Raw genomic sequence first — 19,455 nt, 5'->3', positions numbered from 1 at the left:
TTTGTTTCAATGGAAAACATTGTTGAATCTTTTCTTGCCTTCCATCACCTCATTAAGACTCCACTCTATAGTTTTATACGTTGCCCATTAACTGCATCAGGGATGTCTATCACTCTCTTGATGCACTTCCAAGTGAACAGAAAGATCCTTGAAGGCAGAATTACTTTTTAAAAGTAATGCTATTTTTACTCATGGATCTTCTTGGTAATCATGTTTCTAAAATTTCTAATGTTTATATATTTAATCAAAATTTGACCATTTTCAAAAAAAGGCCATACAGGTTTATCCTTAAAACCATGGCTTCTATTTATGAAGATTCTGAATACCATCAATTTCCCTGGAGGAACTAAAATTCATTGCCAATTCTTAGTACCCCAATTCCTATTATCATATGCAATTGTGATAATACTTTCAGTTGGATCATCATTTTCTGCAGGCTGATATTGTATTTGAGTTAGAAGGTCTTGGGATCGACCGAAGTCAACTTAACCTGATCTATGAATTGGCCGTAAAGGAGACAGCTAAAGTTTCTTCTCAGAAAGTAAGTTTGAGGTTTTCACTGTGAAACGACTCACTGTAAAGCAGTTTGACTTCCAAGCTTTGCAAATTTCATTCCAGTGGCCATTTCTGTTTTACAACCAAACTGATTATATTCAAATTCAAAAACGGTGGTGGTGGGGGAGGAAATGGGATAATACAAAATTAGGCAGAGTTTGTGACTTGAGTCCACACAGTCACAGAATACCTTGAAATATTTGGACATGAAAGCAACAAATTAAAGTTTTCAAAATGACTGAAATATCTGAAATGAATAAATTGGCTGAGGAAGGCATAGATCAAAGTGAAACTTTAAACACTCTCACATCTCAATTCAAGGAACAAAAAACGAGATTTTGGCCAAAATTTCCAACATCGAGTTGATAACTAAGCTTTAAAGTTTTTTATTAGACAGAAAAATAATTGATAGACTTGGGAGGTGTTTTCTTGAGAGGGGCTCAACAGATCCATGGACAGAACTTCCTTGACCCTGCTAACTGAAAACCAAACTTATTTAGGTTCATGATGACCCGAGTAATGATTCTACTTCTACCCAATGCAAAGAAATACAACCTCTGTCCTTATTTTCACATGATTAATTGCAATAGTAATGGTCACAACTCACGACATTGAGGTCCAACAAGTACATGCACATCTTTCCTTTTCTGATCCAATTGATGGCCACCAGCCACTACCTGCAGATTCTCATCTTCTTCTTCTTCTTTCGTATCAGCAAACTGATCCAAGTAAACACCAAAAGGAACATATAGTCAAGCCAAAGAAGGTAACCTTCTATGAGGATAATCCCAGAGAATTACCAATGCAAGAGAATGAGGAAGAGGAGTATGAAGCTGTGAACCAGGAAGAAATTGAGTACCAGAGGGAATGGGTTGAAGCTGAAGCCAACCCTGATGTCAAAGACACAGAAAATATTGACAAGGCCACCACCATCCTACATTCTGATGAGCCATGGAACATGTTCACATGGGAAGACATAGTGTCAGCAACATCGTCCTTCTCTGATGATCTTCTGATTGGAATGGGAGCATTTGGATCTGTTTACAAGTGTAAGTTGCATCACACCACAACAGCTGTGAAAATCCTTCACTCCAAGGAGAGTCACTGGACTAAGCAATTCCATCAGGAGGTAATGACTTCCATTTCTATCAAATGATCATTGTTGCCTTTTGACATATTCCCATTTGAGAATGTGTCTTTCCTTACGTTTTTCAAAATTTAGTACCTATCAATATGTCTCAATTAGTCATTTTTATTCTTATTGTTTCTGCTTCAGCTTGAGATCTTGAGCAAAATCCGTCATCCCCATTTGGTTCTTCTTCTTGGTTCCTGTCCTGATCACGGTTGCCTAGTTTATGAGTACATGGAGAGAGGCAGTCTGGAACACAGGTTGCTTCGGAAGGATAATACAACCCCAATCCCATGGTTTGAACGGTATCGAATAGCCTGGGAAGTAGCATCTGCATTGTTTTTCCTCCACAATGCAAAACCGAAACCAATTGTTCATCGTGATCTGAAACCAGCAAACATCTTGCTTGATCACAACTATGTGAGCAAGATTGGTGATGTAGGCCTTTCCACAAAGCTCCCTTCGGACAACGCTACCGTCTTCAAGGAAACAAGCCCTGTTGGGACACTGTGCTACATAGATCCTGAATATCAAAGGACAGGGATGATCTCACCCAAGTCTGATGTTTATGCATTTGGTATGGTAATCCTGCAGTTGCTGACTGCAAAACCAGCCATAGCACTGACCCGAATTGTCGAAAATGCATTGGAAAATGGTCGTTTGAGGGACATCTTGGATTCAGAGGCTGGGAATTGGCCAGTTGGAGAAACTCTGGAATTGGCTACATTAGGATTGAGCTGCACTGAATTACGACATTGTGACCGACCTGATTTGAAAACTCAAATCCTTCCAGTTTTGGAGAATTTGTTAGGGATTGCTGAAAGAGCTAGAGATTCATCGCCTCGCTCTCCTTTATCGCCTCGTGCTCCTTCATCACCTCCACAACACTTCATTTGCCCAATACTACAAGTATGCTTCTTACATATTCTATTAAACAAAATTGTCTTTTGTTTCTTATGTATTACAAGCACATTTCCATCCCTTTGGTTGATATTTACCTTCATATTATTTGCTCCTAATCAGATTCAATTGAAGGATACTATGAATGCTTGATATCATATTTTACATGCTATTATTCAGCTAATTTTATTGGTTGGAGTTTGACATTGAAGATTGTTTGTGCACAGGATGTAATGGATGAACCTTGTGTTGCTGCTGATGGGTACACGTATGATCGCAAAGCTATAGACTTGTGGCTCAAGGATAATGATAATTCACCAATGACTAATCTCCCCCTACCAAGCAAGAATCTCTTACCAAATTTTACTCTTCTTTCTGCGATTATGGACTGGAAGTCCAGGAAATAGTGACACTAGCCACTCTGCTCATTCTTTCTGCCAAGACCATTATCCTGTTTTTCTACAGAGACTACAATTTCTCAACTGGAGGGGAAGGTTGAGATCTAGTCATCGTAACAACTATACACATTGAGTTATTGAGTTAAAGCTGTTGTCTATTTCTGTCGGACATGGGATCTTTGAACTCAAAAATGTTTTTTTGTTAGAGAATAAATTATAATACAGAATACAAAATGACCACTATTGGATGATAGATGAGTAGTCCAATAACTCTAGACTATGTCTTGTGTATGGGTGAGTACTGGTGTTATAAAGAATTAAAAAGAGTTGCAATGTTTATGCTTCTATCCAACCCGCTTAGGTTTTGTTGTGGAGTTGAGTTCCACTGGCTTCCTATCAGACCCTGCCGCTTATTTGGTGCCAAGATTCAAACCAGAGACTGATATGGTGGAAAAGTGAAAGCTAGTGGGAAGGGATGGATCAGTAATTTGCCTATCAAAGAGTAGATGTTTCAAGGTTACAAAACTAATGCAAAAGGTTCAAAAACTAAAAAGGAAACCTCATGGACCATAAAAGTTGGGTCCTTTTCCTACTCAATGTAATCCTCAAGGTGAGATTTATGTCACAGTAGAACAATTATGAATTGACTACCAAAGTCCTCTTCCATGAAGAGCCTTTTACAGTTATAAAGAAGAGCAAGTAAACCAGCATGAAAGAAACTGAGCTGAGGCTATCTACTGTACAACCTTCTCTTTGCCTCCATGATAGCTTTGTGCTTCTCTTGTGGCTGTCTTTGATTGTCTGCTGGTACTGGAATTCAATCAGCTTCAGTTCCAATCTCAACTTCATCATCAATCACAGATAATTTCTAGAGGTCTGCAGATCATTGATGCTTTTGTTAATATCAATCTGTGTGTCATAAAGCATCCACTTATTCAACTTCAGACAATGATTCTGTAACTTCTCTTTTTCATGTCATATTCATTATAACCTGTACATCATGTTTCGCAAAAAGTGTGGCCAAGCTTCTCTCATAATTTCCTTCATTAGAGACTGCTGAAATGAATGACATGCCTGAACCCAGATCTTCATGAGGGTGGGTCCTTCGGCAGAAGTAGAATCAACGTGAGCTGGAAGCCTTGAAACGTCCACGGCTTTTCGAAAGCATTCTGGAAAGACCCAGTAGAGCTTTCTCCCTGTTTAGGTAACTGGTACTTGACATGGCCTTCAGCGATTTGGGTTCCATTCAGACCAACTTGATGATCAATTAGTATACAAAATCTCCATTGGTCTGTCGTCATTATCAAATCAATCATTGCAGCGACGAACTTAACATTCTGATCAGCTAGTTCCAGTTGCTCAACAATTTCTCTAGCAACTGTAACGAATGTATCACCAATGTGATAGAACAGGACATCTATATTCTTGGCACAATCTGCATCTTAAAAAAAAAAAAAAAAAAAAAAAAAAAAAAACGAATGTATCACCAATGTGATAGAACAGGACATGTATATTCTTGGCACAATCTGCATCTTAAGAAAAAAAAAAAAGACATACCCAGTGCACGAAGCTCCCGCATGTGCAAAGTCTAATGAGACTAGAACTACGCAGTCTTTCCCCGAGAATGTCGAGAGACTGTTTGGATTGCTTGACCATCAAGTCGCAACATTCGTACCTTACCGTTGCATCTTAGGAATGGAGTGCAAATTTTTATCATTTTACCTTTAACTCAAATTACATTGAACCATTAAGATCAGCAATTCATAATGTTAAGTGTTACAGAGTTTTCTTGCCCCCTCTTAGATTCTGACTCTCCAAAGTACAAACTGATAAATGTTAAACCCACCGTGAGAGAATTTAATTTTCAATAAACGTGATGACAGGAGGCACAGACTCATAATCAGCATCAAACCACATGAACAAGGAGTGGTTGGGTGATAACTAGGACAGAACAAGGAGTTGTGACCTAGACTTAGGGTTTTAAAACCCACACAAATATCGATATTGGGAATGGAATCATCTCCCTCGATATGACAAAAGAGGAACAAGCGTGGGGTTCCAATATCAAGAATCCATACCAAAACCCCCAAAGCGAGGGACAGACCGTGTATACTGGCCCAAGCTCCGGAAAGTTGGCTAGAACAGATGCCCAGAGAAAGAGATGGAGGCACACCAAACACATGCATGGTGTATCAGCTGGTCCATTTTTAATGTACATCTGATACGACCTGATTTGTATATCGATCAAGGCCGGAAAAGACACTGATACTGCCAATACATATAACCTTGAGCACACGAGGGAGTGGAAAATGCCAAAAGTGCCCACAGGGTCAGGATTCCATAGCCAGAACCACCTGCAAAATGTCAAACGCATAGGCTTGAATGGATCAGTCTACTTGCAAAAAATGTGTAATTTCTGCACCCTCCAGAGTATTCATTACACAGATGATATCTTAGTCAACTATAACTGGAAAGAACAAGCCAGCAGAACTGGGCACAGACCAAAAAGAGGGAAGTGGCAGAAATCCGAAGTATAGGCCATGAGCAAGTAACATAAAGAGAAAAACTTTCCTTTTACTGCCCATATTATCGCACAAATTGATGATATTTTTTTTATATACATCACAATACAATAGGTAGGATAAGGGGCAGATACCCAGAAAATAAAATTGAACAAAGATATAAATTAAGGGGGCAAAAAAATAAAAGCCATCCCTTCCAGTTGAACAGGGACTTCCTCCATAGCCTTCAAAACAATCACATTCTTGGATCCAAAATGTTTTGAAGGCAAAGTTACTTTCTCGCTGCTAAGGTTGAGAAGAAGGTGACATGGCTTCCTCAGGTTTCAGAGATGACTGACTGGAAACCACTGACGACTTGTCTGAGCCTCTAACATTATATTTCTCATACACCTTATCACGGTTCGCTGACCACCAAGTTTCGGCTTGATGTTCTCCAAATCTTCTCCGGCTGTAAATGCATTTCCAATATTAAAATTGATCATAAGCCAATCAATAGCCCTACTCTAATGCCCCCCTAAACTTCTGTCATGACGCTATGTCCAGGAAGGATGATTACCTTGTCTAAATGCTATTCGAACCATATGCCCCCTAAACTTCTGTCATGATGCTATGTCCAGGAAGGATGTTTACATTGTCTAAAATGCTCTTGGGACCATATCAGAGAGAGAGAGAGAGAGAGAGCAGCAAAGTACCTGAAGCGCACTCGCTTGAGATCTCGAGTTCCATCCCGGAGGGCCACAAGGGTTATATATACACCGGGTTCATACTGCTCAATCCATTCAGCCTCGATTTGATGACCATTGCCTGGGGCAGGACTCCTTGATTTCATACCATTCTCACCATTTTGAAAAGACATGTTTTCCTTGCCACCAGCAGCCTCAGCCCTAATAATATCAGCATATACTCCCCCATTTCCATTTCGAAGTCCCATATCCGCATGGTTATTCACTATCTTGGAGGTGAGACTACCCTGGTTTTGTAGGTACTCATTAGCTTCATCGGTTCCAGGAGCATGTCTTGTTAAATAGGTCTGCCCTGGAGTGGCAGTAAGAGTGGTAGAGTCAATTCCTGTAGGAGTAGCCAATTGAGCGCCATTGGTTGCATCAGATCTAAATTGAACTTCTCCAATTGTTCCAGGGTGAAAAATCCCATTTGGTTCCACGCCATTTGGTACATATGTCTTCAGGCTTTCAGTCTCATAGGCACCAGGTGGCAGTCTCTCAGCCATACCCTTGAGCTGGACAGCATTGTAAGCGATAATCAATACAAACATGGCAACCACTTGCAGATATACTCAATTCACAACAACCTTTTCACACAGCGAGAGGAGAGTACATTAAAAGTACAACATAAAACATGGAAATGAAAAATCAAAAGGTTCAAAGCAATTTAATACCGTGGTTGAAGTGTCCTAAATATTCTTGAAATTGAACAAAACAGAATTTCATAACTAGATTAATTTATCCCCCAACTGAACCTGTTTAAGATTGATTCACCAAATCAACTAAAATTAGAAAGGTGGTATGGCACAGCTGTAAGATGAATGGAATTTCCCAATGAAGCCCATGTGTATGGAAACTATGATGCACAAATTTGTATAATATAGTATTATAGTGCATATTGGTAATCCCAAAGCATGAAAATTTTCATGGGGACTTTTCCGTGGAATAGGACACTGCCGAACCACATAATCAGTCTCTCAAGTTGGGATAAGGCTTTGTTGTTGTTGTACACTACCAACTTAGTGTCCGAAGTCAAACTACCATTTTGGATGTGATTTTTTAAAATCTAAGGATTCCACTATGTTTAAAGGGCCTAAAATAGAGTTTCCTACAACTTTCAAATCTAATTTGGCCATTTGGACCCTGAAATCCACTATTGAAACTCGCTAGAGAAAATGTCCATCCAGATTTTGACCAAAATTTCGGTTTTGAGCCTGGCCGAACCCAAGCTCGAAACCGAAACCTGGAACTATGATTAAGAAATTGCTCATGCTGAAGAAACTCCAAGTCAGCTCTTTACTGAACATTAAAGCAGTTTGTTAAAGAAATGGGATGAACTACAACAATATCATCCTCCTGCTGAAAAAGTTGAAATCTATTTGCAGAGTGAAGAACAAGATCAAATATTTCAGTTACTAGCAAGTATCAGACCAGAATATGAAGATTTAAAGCAGCAGCTTCTCATGATTCCTGTTCTCCCTATATTTACAAGTGTTTGCACTGCCATACAAAGAGAAGAGCAACGTCAATGTATATGTTAACACTCCCCTGCATGTGCACGTCCTTGCACATGGAGCTCACACGGCAATTCTTTTGCATGGCACCAAGGGAGAAGAAATGTCGGGAAAAACTCTTCCGATGCACTTCCCAAGAGTCAAATATTCGACTTCCTTGCTCTGATACCATGCTTGCTACCGTTTCACATAAAATCTCAAACTAATAGGGAAGGGCACCGTCAATGTATACACTAACAAATACCAATGTGTAATGCTTGTCATCATAAATCCCACCCTTCAGATTGGCCAATGAAACTACTAAACTATCAGCTTCATCATGACATGTTCGAATCCAAAGTAAAAGTTTCCACATTAAACAAAAAAAGAGAAATTACATGCACCTGGTACAAAGCGTAGTTCTGGAAAATGGTCACCAATGGATCCTGTTCAAGGTCAACAACTGAAAAAAGAACATGTCTAAATAGGAAAATTACCTGAGCAGTCAAGGATTTTATAACTTCTTTTGCAGCTTTAGACTTAGCGGATTCTTCGGCAGCCACAGTAATAGCTTCTTGGGCTCTCTTTGCTGATTTCTTCAACTCAAATTCTTGAAGTTCACATCGCTGTCTTAGGCTATCAACCTAAATCAGGTCCATGAAAACGAAACAATAAGTTCAGTATACATATGACATTTACCCAAGGAAAACAGGTAGAGGAACTGAATAATATTCCGAAGGAGAATGTACCTGTGCCCGCAGCTTCTGTACTTCTTGATTCAGGAGTTCATTTGTTTTCTTCAGACTATCTGTGATGCTTTTAGAGAAAGAAAGGCCCGACATTGTAGGAACAGGTGTTGCAGAACGTGGTGGGCTGGGTTTCCTTGAGAATGGTGAAACTGCCCTAGAGCTAGATCCAGACTGACCTACAGATGTCAGAACTGGTTTGGGAACTACCCGACGCATGTCTACTGCACTTACCAAAGCTATGTCTTTTAATTGTGACAAAGAGAGTGCTTGGGAAGATCTAACAAGTGAGAATGTGTCTGCCTTCTTTCCCTGTTTGGCTGCTTTGCTATCTAGTTGCTTAATCAAATCCAGATTAGTGGGTGTCGAAGACTTGGATAATCTTAAATCAGCCTTATCTAACCTGTCTTTATTTTCACCTGAAAGTCGGGGTACCACATTTCTCCTGTTATTGCTATTACTTGCTTCTGACACTTTGTTCAGTTTGGCAAAACAGGAATCACACACACGATGAAGCTTGCCAGGATTAGGAGCCAGGGCTGCTCTTAAAGCTTTTCTGGAGCTACAAGCATGGCAGTGTACAAGCCCACAGTTATAGCAATTGTGCCTCTTTCGAGTAAATCCAAATGCCTGTCTACATGCTGAGCACTGAAACTGCTCAGCCCCAGATACCCATTTGTGAAGACAAATCGCTGCAGTGAAGTTTGAACCACAAGCCATGTATTTAACATGTCTATCCTTTAAAGCTTCTACCAATGTTGGTATTTTCCGGTCTTCAATGTCCCCATGTCCCAATCTCCCATTAGCTCCCTTTCCCCATGTGTAAACCTCATTCTTTGATGTCAGCACTGCTACGTGGTATGCACCACAAGCAACCTCTTCAACAGATTCACCTGCAAGCTTATCTTCTACCAAGCAAGGAAGTTTCCCATCAGCATTGGGATTCCCAAGCTGGCCATAAACTGTACTTCCCATGGTAAAAACATGTCCCGATGTAGTCAAGCCAATTGTTAGACTATGCCCACAAGCAAGTTTATGAAAATTGTAATCAATAAGAGAAGGCACACAAGTGGGTTTCAGTCGTGGCTCCTTGTCTCCATGACCAAGACGATTTTTGTCCCCATCACCCCAAGTAAACAATTTACCCGACGAAACGCTAGCACTAGATTGGGTCACAATGACTTCCACCACGGCAGCAGTATGCCACACACCACAAGCAACAGCAATTGTTTTCAATCCCATCAGAGATTCAACTTCTCTTGGATAGGCAACACTTTCTTTGTTGCCATGGCCCAAGACACCAAATGTCCCATCGCCAAATGTGAACAGCTGACCTGTTGATGTTATCAAGGCTGTATGCCACGGACCACAGGTAACTGAAGCAATCTGAAGTCCTTCCAGAGGACCTGCTATTCTCTTGGGTATCCAGTGACTCACATCAGTACCATGACCAAGAAGCCCAGCATTATGGGTGCCATCTCCCCAAGTATAAAGTTCACCTGCCATGGTAACAGCACAAGTATGGAACTCTCCACAGACAACAAAATCAACACTGCAGAACGCTAAAGATTCCACCAGACGAGGTTGCATAACATCTTTCCCAACTCCATGGCCAAGCCGCCCACCAGATTCTTCACCCCATGTAAAAACTTCTCCTTGCCTTGTAACAAGTGCAGCATGCCTAACCCCACAGGCTATATGATGAACATCCAAAACTAAATTAGACTCTAATGGCCTAGGAAGAAGCACATCAGCTCTTGTGCTCAAAGGAAGAGCATTTTTATCAGCCCCAACCTTTACACTATCACACATAATCTCACCCCATATGTATACATCACCTATAGCATCACAATCATCCTGTGCAGAACCATGACTAGAAGTACTAGGAGCACTTGAAACACTAACCCGAAAAGCATCTGAACCAGATCCTTTTACTTGCATATTTGTACGGTCCAATGCTAGATGTGACATTTCAGAATGCACAGAACTCTCTGGAGTAGGATAACTCCTGGGAAAAATATTTGTGTTGCAATCGACCGAAGCTTCCGGAGAGCTAAAATCTTGCATGAAACTAACAGAACTGTCACTTGGACTGCTAGATGTCAAGTCTCTGCCACCCTGAAACAAAATATCATGAACCCATGCATCAGCATGACGTGCAAGAAGACAGATGCTAGAGATAGGCAATGAACAAAGCATCAGTGTGCAGAACAAAGTTTTTCTTCTCATAGGCCAGAGAAAAGAAAAGGAAGCTCAACTGCCTAATAAAAGACAATTTGTCCTTCTTTTTCTTAAAACAGGAGACAAATTCTCTTTCTTCTTATTCTTAGACACAAAAAATGAGCAACATATAATACAGTAACAGGTCTAGCAGATGAAAAATACAAAATCAGTATCGCACAACAGGCAAGGCCCTAAATACATCGGGTGCATAATCACCCTGGTCTGTAGCTAACTCATCTGCCAACCCATTGGCAGACCACACCCTCCAAAAGAAAGAGCTAAAGATCTGATTCTTCTTACATTACTTTGCATACAATATATTAAGTATTCAACATATCAAAGTTCACAATCTCATCTCTGTTATTTGAGGCAGATGGGAACATAAGAAACCAAGATCCAGTGCCTCCCATGTATGTGATTGTGGGTGTATGTGTGTGTGCTTGCGTGTATGTGTGCATCATATGCACATATGGAAATACATGAACAGCAGCGGAAACCAAGAAAATATGATTTTGCATCGACTTTGCTAGTAGTTAGAACTCAATGGGTTGACACTTTTTACACTGATCACAGAACCCTGATTAATTGGCCAACTAAGAATGAGTCCTGACCAGGCTGTTTCTTGAATTTCAAGATAGTAGGACTCCTTTTGTTGTATTCAGTCTTTACTGAAAAACAGATTCCTCACTGTAAGACTCCAAATGTTCATCTGCTTCAACCTATGCCTCTGGACATGAGAAGATTTACCATTATACTCTACAGAAAAAGTCTTGTGGAGACTTGTTATTCCTTTAGAGTCATCATGTTGTCCATGTGCTACTCTTTCCAAGTGCAAGATCTACAAGTCAAGTTTTAGTATCAAAAGGTATTATAAACCTAGACAGGTGTAAGCAGGTAGAATTTGTTTCCATTTTTTATGCCAATCATAAAAGGGGGAAAAAAGCTCTTTCAGGCAGTGGGTGTAGCCTTCCTTATCTGCAAGCTAGAAGTTCCTATTGAGGAGACCCTCCACCAAAGGTAACTTGCATCAGTGTGAACTGTGAGTTCCTTCTGGTGCTGGTGTTGCATCCATGCCTCAAGGGATCCTTGCTGTGACTGCTCGTACTTCAAAAGGATAGAAGCCCTCCTTTGTTATCTTAATTCTGATTTATTAACTGCAGCTCCCCCCATCCCCCCCGTCCATTAGAAAAATAATAAATTAAAAAAAAGAAATGAAAAATGCAAGCATTCGAGTATTTGATCCTTTCAAATGCCAAACTACTATGACCAGAACCCTGAATTCCTTCAACTTAAAGCCCCAACATATTAAAAAAACACAAATCATATCTTATGAACCCTTGAATAACCCATATCCCACTTAGAGATTGCAAATACAGAAACCCTAAAGGTGCAAACTCTATTCCTTGCAAATCCCCTTAACTGTACTCAACAAAACGAGTTCTACTGATCAACCCTATTTAAAGTCATTTGTTTGCAGCACAAACCCGTCAATATCCCTTCTCACTACTTCTCCAAAGTAACTTTCTATCTAATGGTCTGGCTCCTCTAATGTATACAAGGTTTGGCTATTGGTTTTTATGATGCCATTTGCAAAACTGACACGGCCTCACTTTAACCAATTGGGAGTAAAGAAATGCAATGCAAAAGCACTGGCAGAGTTTGATGTGTCTCTGAGTCTAAAATATCCAAATCTAATCACATAACAAAATACCCCAAGTCACCCATGTACCTAAAAATACATTGTCCTGAATCTCTGAGAAGCCTAATGTGATTCCTAATTTTGTATCATTATGAGATCTCCAATCAATCCTTTATGTTGCTGCACTTCATTCTGTCTTGCAAATAACAAAAAATTGTCTCCTTTCTTCCTCCAAATAAGCAACAGAAATTTCTGTAAGATCTAAACGGAACTGTGAATACTGAATAACATCAGGGAGAAATACCAACCACCTGAAAAAAATTACCAACTGAGAAATCGCCATCGTTAAGGGGCCATCTTGGAGTAACGGTAACAGTTTGGGACTGCCTGGGCAAATTCATAGGTTCGAGTCTTGATAGTGGCCACTTGGGGCCAAAAAATGCCAAAGGTTAGGACTGTCTCAAAATTCACCCCTCCCAGGACCTCGCATAAGTGGTACCAACAATGGGTAACACCCTTCTAAGAAATCACCATCTTTAAAATCTCTCTTATGTTTCTCATTTGTAACCCTCTTTGTTTGAGATATCAGAATCTGTCAAGAGTTACTACCCAAGCAAAGGTGTGGGACTCCAGCAAACCTCTGCTTTGTCAGTGGCTGTATTCGCCTGCCACCAAGTTCCTCAGGGTAAAGGATCCCACACCTCCTCTATTAGGTTTTCTAATAACATTACTCAAACTGATGACAAGATCATCATCAGGATTATGGATTGGACTCGAGAAATATACACCTCAATGAGCTTCAGTTGGACTTTTTTGAGGCACTAGAAAAAAAATAACAGGTCCCCCCAGTTAGCTCCCTCCTATCAAGGAGAGAATGATAAGTGCTGGAGCAGTGGTGATGGAATCATCGCATATTCTGGCCCTATCTAAAAGGGAAATCAGTGGCAATAGTAACAGAAATTCAGCCTTGGTTGGGTTGAGAGCTTTCCCTCTGGCCCAAGAAGGTCAATGATCTCTACATCCATATTTGATGGTCGAGGAAGATTTGATAACTGTGGTTGGCTAGGTCTCATTAGAAACACGAACATGGAGAATTACTCTACTCTACTTGGGTCAAGGTTGGGGGATCCTTTATGTATACCAGGCAAACCTTTTTGTTATACCGAGCCAGAGGAAGGCAATGGGCTCTTACTGGGTCCTTACTGTAATCAGGACACCCTTATTGTATCTTTCCCTTCTTTAATACTACAATAGAACACAGTTGGTGCTAATCTGTAACAACAGGGTAAGCATCGAATTCCAGTTGTACACAAGGTGCCATCAACAAAGGACATAAGCTGCCTTGTGGGACCTCAATCCTTTTGTATCTTCTTGGGCTTGTTTTGAACCGTTTTGTTGTGGACTCTAAAACCTATTATTATCTTGGTTTTCATAATACAGAAGGCCAGCATAAAAAACACTACTCAATGTACAAGAACAGCAAGTAAGTTGAGCACCACTGACACTTCCTTTAAATAAATTGTTCTACAACTGGTATGCAAAAATCTCAAAAGCTAGGCCCCCACGATGATCAGGAAGCGAAAAGCAAGCAGTATTTTATGTTTGCAAGAGAAATTACTTCCCCACCATTTTTTTTTTGTGTGCGTGTGTGTGTGGGGGGGGGGGTCAGAATTCAAGACAAGTAGAATTACATCAAAGTAAAGTCCTTCATCAGTCCATCCATCAATTTTCGAACGTCCACATTGACCAGAAGATATCAATGCCTTGAGGCCAGTAATCCACAAGTCTACCTGAGCTTTGTCCTTACAAATCTGAAAATGACAAACATAAAGACTTACGATAATTATCTACCAAAAAGAAAATTCAAAATGACAGCTAAAGGGAAACTAAGGAGACACCAATCAATAGTTGCAAACTGAAATTTAGTGGTCATGCTAACCAGATCAAGGGAATGTTTTCCACTGTTGTACACAAGAGAAAAAGACAAGTAATCCTTGTCAGGGCGCAAATACCGTTGGAAGACAGACTGTCACATTACAACCAAAAAAATAAACAATATTAATTACCAAAATATAAGTGGCAACATAGAATAAAACACCTAACGGCACAGCTTAAATAAATGTTGCAATAGAGAATTAGGAAAGATATCAAATTAGAAGAGCACAAAATCTCACAGTTCTTTGTCCAGGGATTATTTTTGAGATAGAAGCTAACTTCAATGTTCTTTCTTCACCACTCGAGAGCCAGATCAAGGATGACTCATCCTGTAAATTTTAGATGTGAGAACAATAATAAATAAATAGTAAATTGTTTACATAGCGGAACTCTTCTGCATGCACATAGATTTAACAATCTGGTTCCTCAAAACATGTGATAACAGTGATAAATCCTCGAAAACAAACACTTGAATACATTTATATAAAATTTAAAATAAGTTCGATTGGAGTCCTACAGACTTGGCCGCACCTCTCTCTCCCCAGCTCTATAACAGGCCTTTCTCTTTCCTATCGGGTTGGGTTTTGGGTTGGTTTTACTCCTACATTGGTATTGTATTCTTGGGGGTTTATTTGAGGGTCTTATTTCTTTGTTTCCTAGTTCTATTTGTCTTGTTTGAGGTTATAAACAGTGGGGGCTAGTTTGTTATAATCTACTCCTACATTAGACTTGTAGCCCATTCGGCACAAAAACTTGGACAAGAAATCTATAAGATTTTCTCGTGAAGAAGACAGCAAGTTCTTTATAGCCATGCGGCCCATGCCACCCCACCCACCCCACCTCCCCACCCAAAAAAAAAAAGGAAAAATAACAATAACGCATCCGAAGGTTGCATAAGTCATTAAATCAACTTCAATTGTGGATTCCGTGGAATTTAGGATTTACAGACCTTCCAAAGTGGCATGGATGGAAGTACTAGGAAGTGAACCATCCTTAGAACTAAACAAATGAGTAGCAACCAAAATACTGCCTCATATCAATCCATGACGGAGTAGAACTGTTGTTGCTTGTTTGAGATGAATTAATGCTCCATTATGGTTGAGCAAACCACTAGAAAAGCCATCTAAAAGCCATCACAGTTCAGCTCAGCTCAACTCAACCAAGCCTGGTGACAAGCAATTGGAGTTTGCTACCAAAAGTAGAATACCAACTGCAGTTCTAAACTTGCCTTTCAAATAGATAACCAATCTAAAATCCAACTCTTAATATCAAACATGTTGAAATATGGATAAGAGAGGTCACCAATATATCAAGCTTTTATACAAAAAGTTCTAATAACAAATATAACAATTTACAATTGAATCAAACATTTCATGGATATAAATAGGACAGATTGATATAAAGTCAAGTTGTCCTGCTCATACAAAAATCTGCACCATCATGAAATAAGTATATGACCCAAACAGCCAAAAAGACACATAAATTTGCATTTGCAACCAAATAAACAGGACCTTAGCATAAGATCTAGTATATCCATTTATGACCCAAAAAAAAAAAAAAACTAATACAATTACAGAAAATATGCCAGCCACCAGACATACATTAGAAAGTCTGAATGGGCAAAACTTAGGCTTCCCTTTGCGACCATACTTGAGCAATTGAGCACCTTTCTTCAGAGCAATTAATGCCTGCAAGAGGTATAATATAATCCATTCAAACGAAAAATTAAGATACATGGCACTTTAGCATGGTAAAAGGAGAAAATGGTAATGCAACATATGACTAGACAGATACAAAATCTATGTTTCCTACATTAAATTGGAGCAAAAATAACACATATCTTTAATAGTGCATCCTTGATAACCGATAAATCAGCAATTATTGTTTACCTAGAAATGCACAACATCCACAAAACTGTAAAAAATCAGCATTAATTGTTTATCGCACAACATCCACAGATAAGGACTATGGGCAAAACCAAGGGACCTAGTTTTCCCAAACAGCTGTGTCGGATGGAATCTCCTTGACAAGCACCCATTATGTGATTGAAATTTTGAGGACAGTAAGACCCCAAGGTTTCATTCTCATGTGTTGATTTCAGCTCAAAATATATTGGCCACGTAGAAACAAACCATTGAAAAATCTAGTACTACTAAGAGGGTGCATGAACATACATGGGAACGTATGCCATGACATGGGAGGGTATATAAGTGAATCTTTCATGTGGGGCCTATCAATACCATTCTCTGGATCCAATGGTTGGATTTGCCACATCACTCTTCCATGTGGCAGAAATATATGTACCAAATATTAATCTTTGAAGTTCCACTCCTTTTTCTAACCATGATCAAGTAACTTTAACTAATTGACCATGAAATCTAATAAATATAAAGAATCACATTGGTGCTATCTATCCCAATGATTGGATTGGCAACAACAGCATTCCAAACTGCAAAACATCACCGCCAATGAAGAGATTCCTCCCTACACTAGCGACTCTAGATTGCTAGTCTCGAGAACCCATATTGAGTTGAAGATATAAAAAGACGATATTTTCATATGAAGTTATAAATGTAAAAAACATAACATATAAGGAGATGAGGTAAAAAGTGGGTAACGTGGGTTCGGATTTATAGAAATGTTTTAAACTACAAGTTCTTAAATATGAAACATAATACTTTTAAATTTGCAAAAGCCTCAAAACTTGGGGCTTGGCTTGCTATGTGTAGATGCCCATTGAAGAGGACCAATAGGGCAATGACAGATAGGGATTCTCCACATATCTCCTCCTTAACCTCCTCCTCCACACCCCCCCCCAGCAGCTTCTTCTTTGCATTTTTATTCTCCTGCTGCAGCAACAGAAATGCTGCCCCCTTTTTTTCTTGGAAAGAAAAGAATATAGCCATGTTCTAGTTCTGTCAGAAGGATCCTACACAGATCAATACCAGACCAATGTAAAGAGGATCTCACACAGATCCCATTCCTGTAACAGTGCGCTTTTCTGTCAGCATGGGTACTTTAGGGAGAACAGAAGACTCCAAGAAACAAAGCCTTGTAGGACCCTTTTTTCTAATAGATGAAGTAAAGAAGTTCACAAGATTCAGGAACACGAAAAATTTTCAGGGTTGGACAGAACAAATAGGATTTTATAACCAACCCATAAAAGAAGAGCATGTCAATTATAACCAGATAATATCCAAGACTGGAATATACCAGCTCAGGGTTTCCCTGATGACTGGCCACCCTGTTCCCTTCTCTGAATTCTAAAGCAGTTAAATGGCCTTCTAACTTCCAATTCACATATTTGGCAACTGGAGGGAATCTGACTTGGTCTATATGAATGCCTGGAAAATCATTTACTCTGATGCATAATTCAACATCATTTTCAGACTTCCATATACATGCTTTGTCTTAGTGCTTTCTTAGTCTTCCCTGGATTTTAAAGAATGCCCCCAACTCCTGCACTTTTTTTAAGCCATAAAACTCATCCAGCTAGATTATTGCTACTATTGACGTTTACTAACAGAGAAGCTCATCCAGAGTCCTTTCAGAGAAAGAGATATACACACCGGATCTTTAATCCCTCTGTGTGAACGTCATGTACACAATTGAGGAGAAAGAAAATATGAACTCTATTATTAGGAAGGTAAGCCATGGGGTCCATGTATCATAAAGGCCACAGAAGACAATAATGTTGTGGATCCAAATGCCAAAAACAGAATGCCTCTTCTATGGGAATCTTCATGATATGGAAATTAACTTACAGATGTGATAACTAGTTGGGACAAGAAAAGCAAAAATGCCGCAAGGATATTCAGTAATACTATCTGCATTAACAATGTAGCTGATAACCTATTCTTTATCTGTTGACCTAATGAGCTTGGCAATCTAAGTGATGATTTTAAAGAACATTTTAGCATCGGACCTCTCATCTTTTGGCACTGCCCCCTCCCCCAACTGGTAATTCCCACATATTTCTCAGTAACCAAATTCTGTTTTATGCCCGAACTTTGCTCCACATGTGGAGCTATTTTCATGACTCACACTGTTTGAGGAGGACTGGAGAACGATTCAATATATCAGGACCCTTTCCTTTACAGTCCAGGCGCCACGGAGCTAGATACTCGTTGCGGAAAATCAACATTGATGAACAACACATCACTCCTTCAAGTCAAGAAGATATTCCAAGGTCAACAAGAATTCATATTGTCTCCGATACATCTCTTGCCCGCAGCCTCAGAATTTCACATTATATCATCAAATTTTTCACAAATTTTAAATCATGTAAATCAAAATCCGAGATCCAAAAAAGAAACTTCCCGGAAGAAATTGAAAATGGAAACAAAATCACAAAATTTTACCTTAAAAGGTTCCGATATTTATGGCGAAGGTTAAGAAAAATTTCATAACACTAACCTGCTCAACGTCTCGTTCGGCATTCCCATAGCTAACAAGATCTGCCATTCCATGTGAGAAACTTCCGGAAACACCACCCCATCGATCGTTGAAGAGTTGCAGTAATCATAGATGACGGTCTCTTCCGTGAACTACCATCAATATTCAGCTAAAGAAGCCCTCTCGTCTACCCCCTCCACCCCAAAAAAAGAAAGACAAGCTGAAGAAGACCAACGGAAACCTGCATAAGCCCTAGAGCTACACAGGTTTCCAGATCTGCCAACGTTTTTCTTTGCTCGCTTCACTGCGTAGAGAACCACTACAGAAGTTGAAAATGGCTGAAATCAGTGTTTGAAGTCGATCATCACCCTGTAGAAGCAGAATGGAGTGGAGAAAAGCGGCTTTCCGACAAGGTAGAGGAGTCGTCACAGTTGCAGGGTGAGCGGTTTTCGGTAGGAATTACGATAAGAAACCGGAGGCCCCCCGCCGACTTGCAAATCTCTGACGCAGAGAGAATCGGATTTAACTTCGAAATGGCGTCCGTGTAATGTAAAGTACGAGTCAAAGATAGAGAAAAAAAGCATGAAATCGCCTGATAAGTGAGAACAAAATTCCATAAAAAAAGGACAGTTTTCCTTTTTTTTCCTTATGAACCAATGTCCCACCGTCCCGGTTCATTTTTGGAACGTTTCGGAATCTGGGTAGTAAGCCCGATTAGAACCAACCGGTAAATCCTGAAAATCTGATGGGTTAGTAAATGGTCCAGTCTTAGACCTAGATTGATTTTTTTCAAGCATT

The 19,455-nt window shown here is 39.7% G+C and overlaps 2 protein-coding genes across 2 annotated transcripts; both read right to left on the bottom strand.

Moving 5' to 3' along the window:
* Positions 1–3,548: 3,548 nt before the first annotated feature.
* On the bottom strand, positions 3,549–5,398 carry LOC122073895 (probable serine/threonine-protein kinase WNK6). The gene is made up of 2 exons (XM_042638586.1): positions 4,540–5,398; positions 3,549–4,423 (listed from the first exon to the last, which is right to left on the bottom strand). Exons 1-2 carry the CDS (start codon positions 4,559–4,561, stop codon positions 4,071–4,073), a joined length of 375 nt encoding a protein of 124 aa, XP_042494520.1. The 5' UTR covers positions 4,562–5,398; the 3' UTR covers positions 3,549–4,070.
* Positions 5,399–5,536: 138 nt separating this feature from the next.
* On the bottom strand, positions 5,537–19,220 carry LOC122073894 (PH, RCC1 and FYVE domains-containing protein 1-like). The gene is made up of 9 exons (XM_042638584.1): positions 18,679–19,220; positions 15,864–15,950; positions 14,502–14,591; positions 14,267–14,353; positions 14,019–14,138; positions 8,469–10,583; positions 8,217–8,363; positions 6,197–6,741; positions 5,537–5,952 (listed from the first exon to the last, which is right to left on the bottom strand). Exons 1-9 carry the CDS (start codon positions 18,724–18,726, stop codon positions 5,790–5,792), a joined length of 3,402 nt encoding a protein of 1,133 aa, XP_042494518.1. The 5' UTR covers positions 18,727–19,220; the 3' UTR covers positions 5,537–5,789.
* Positions 19,221–19,455: the final 235 nt, after the last annotated feature.

This window comes from Macadamia integrifolia, chromosome 3 (assembly GCF_013358625.1).
Source record: "Macadamia integrifolia cultivar HAES 741 chromosome 3, SCU_Mint_v3, whole genome shotgun sequence".
Classification (NCBI taxonomy): Eukaryota; Viridiplantae; Streptophyta; class Magnoliopsida; order Proteales; family Proteaceae; genus Macadamia; species Macadamia integrifolia.
The sequence above is the reverse complement of the archived record's forward strand: the minus strand, read 5'-3'. Positions and strand labels throughout refer to the sequence as shown.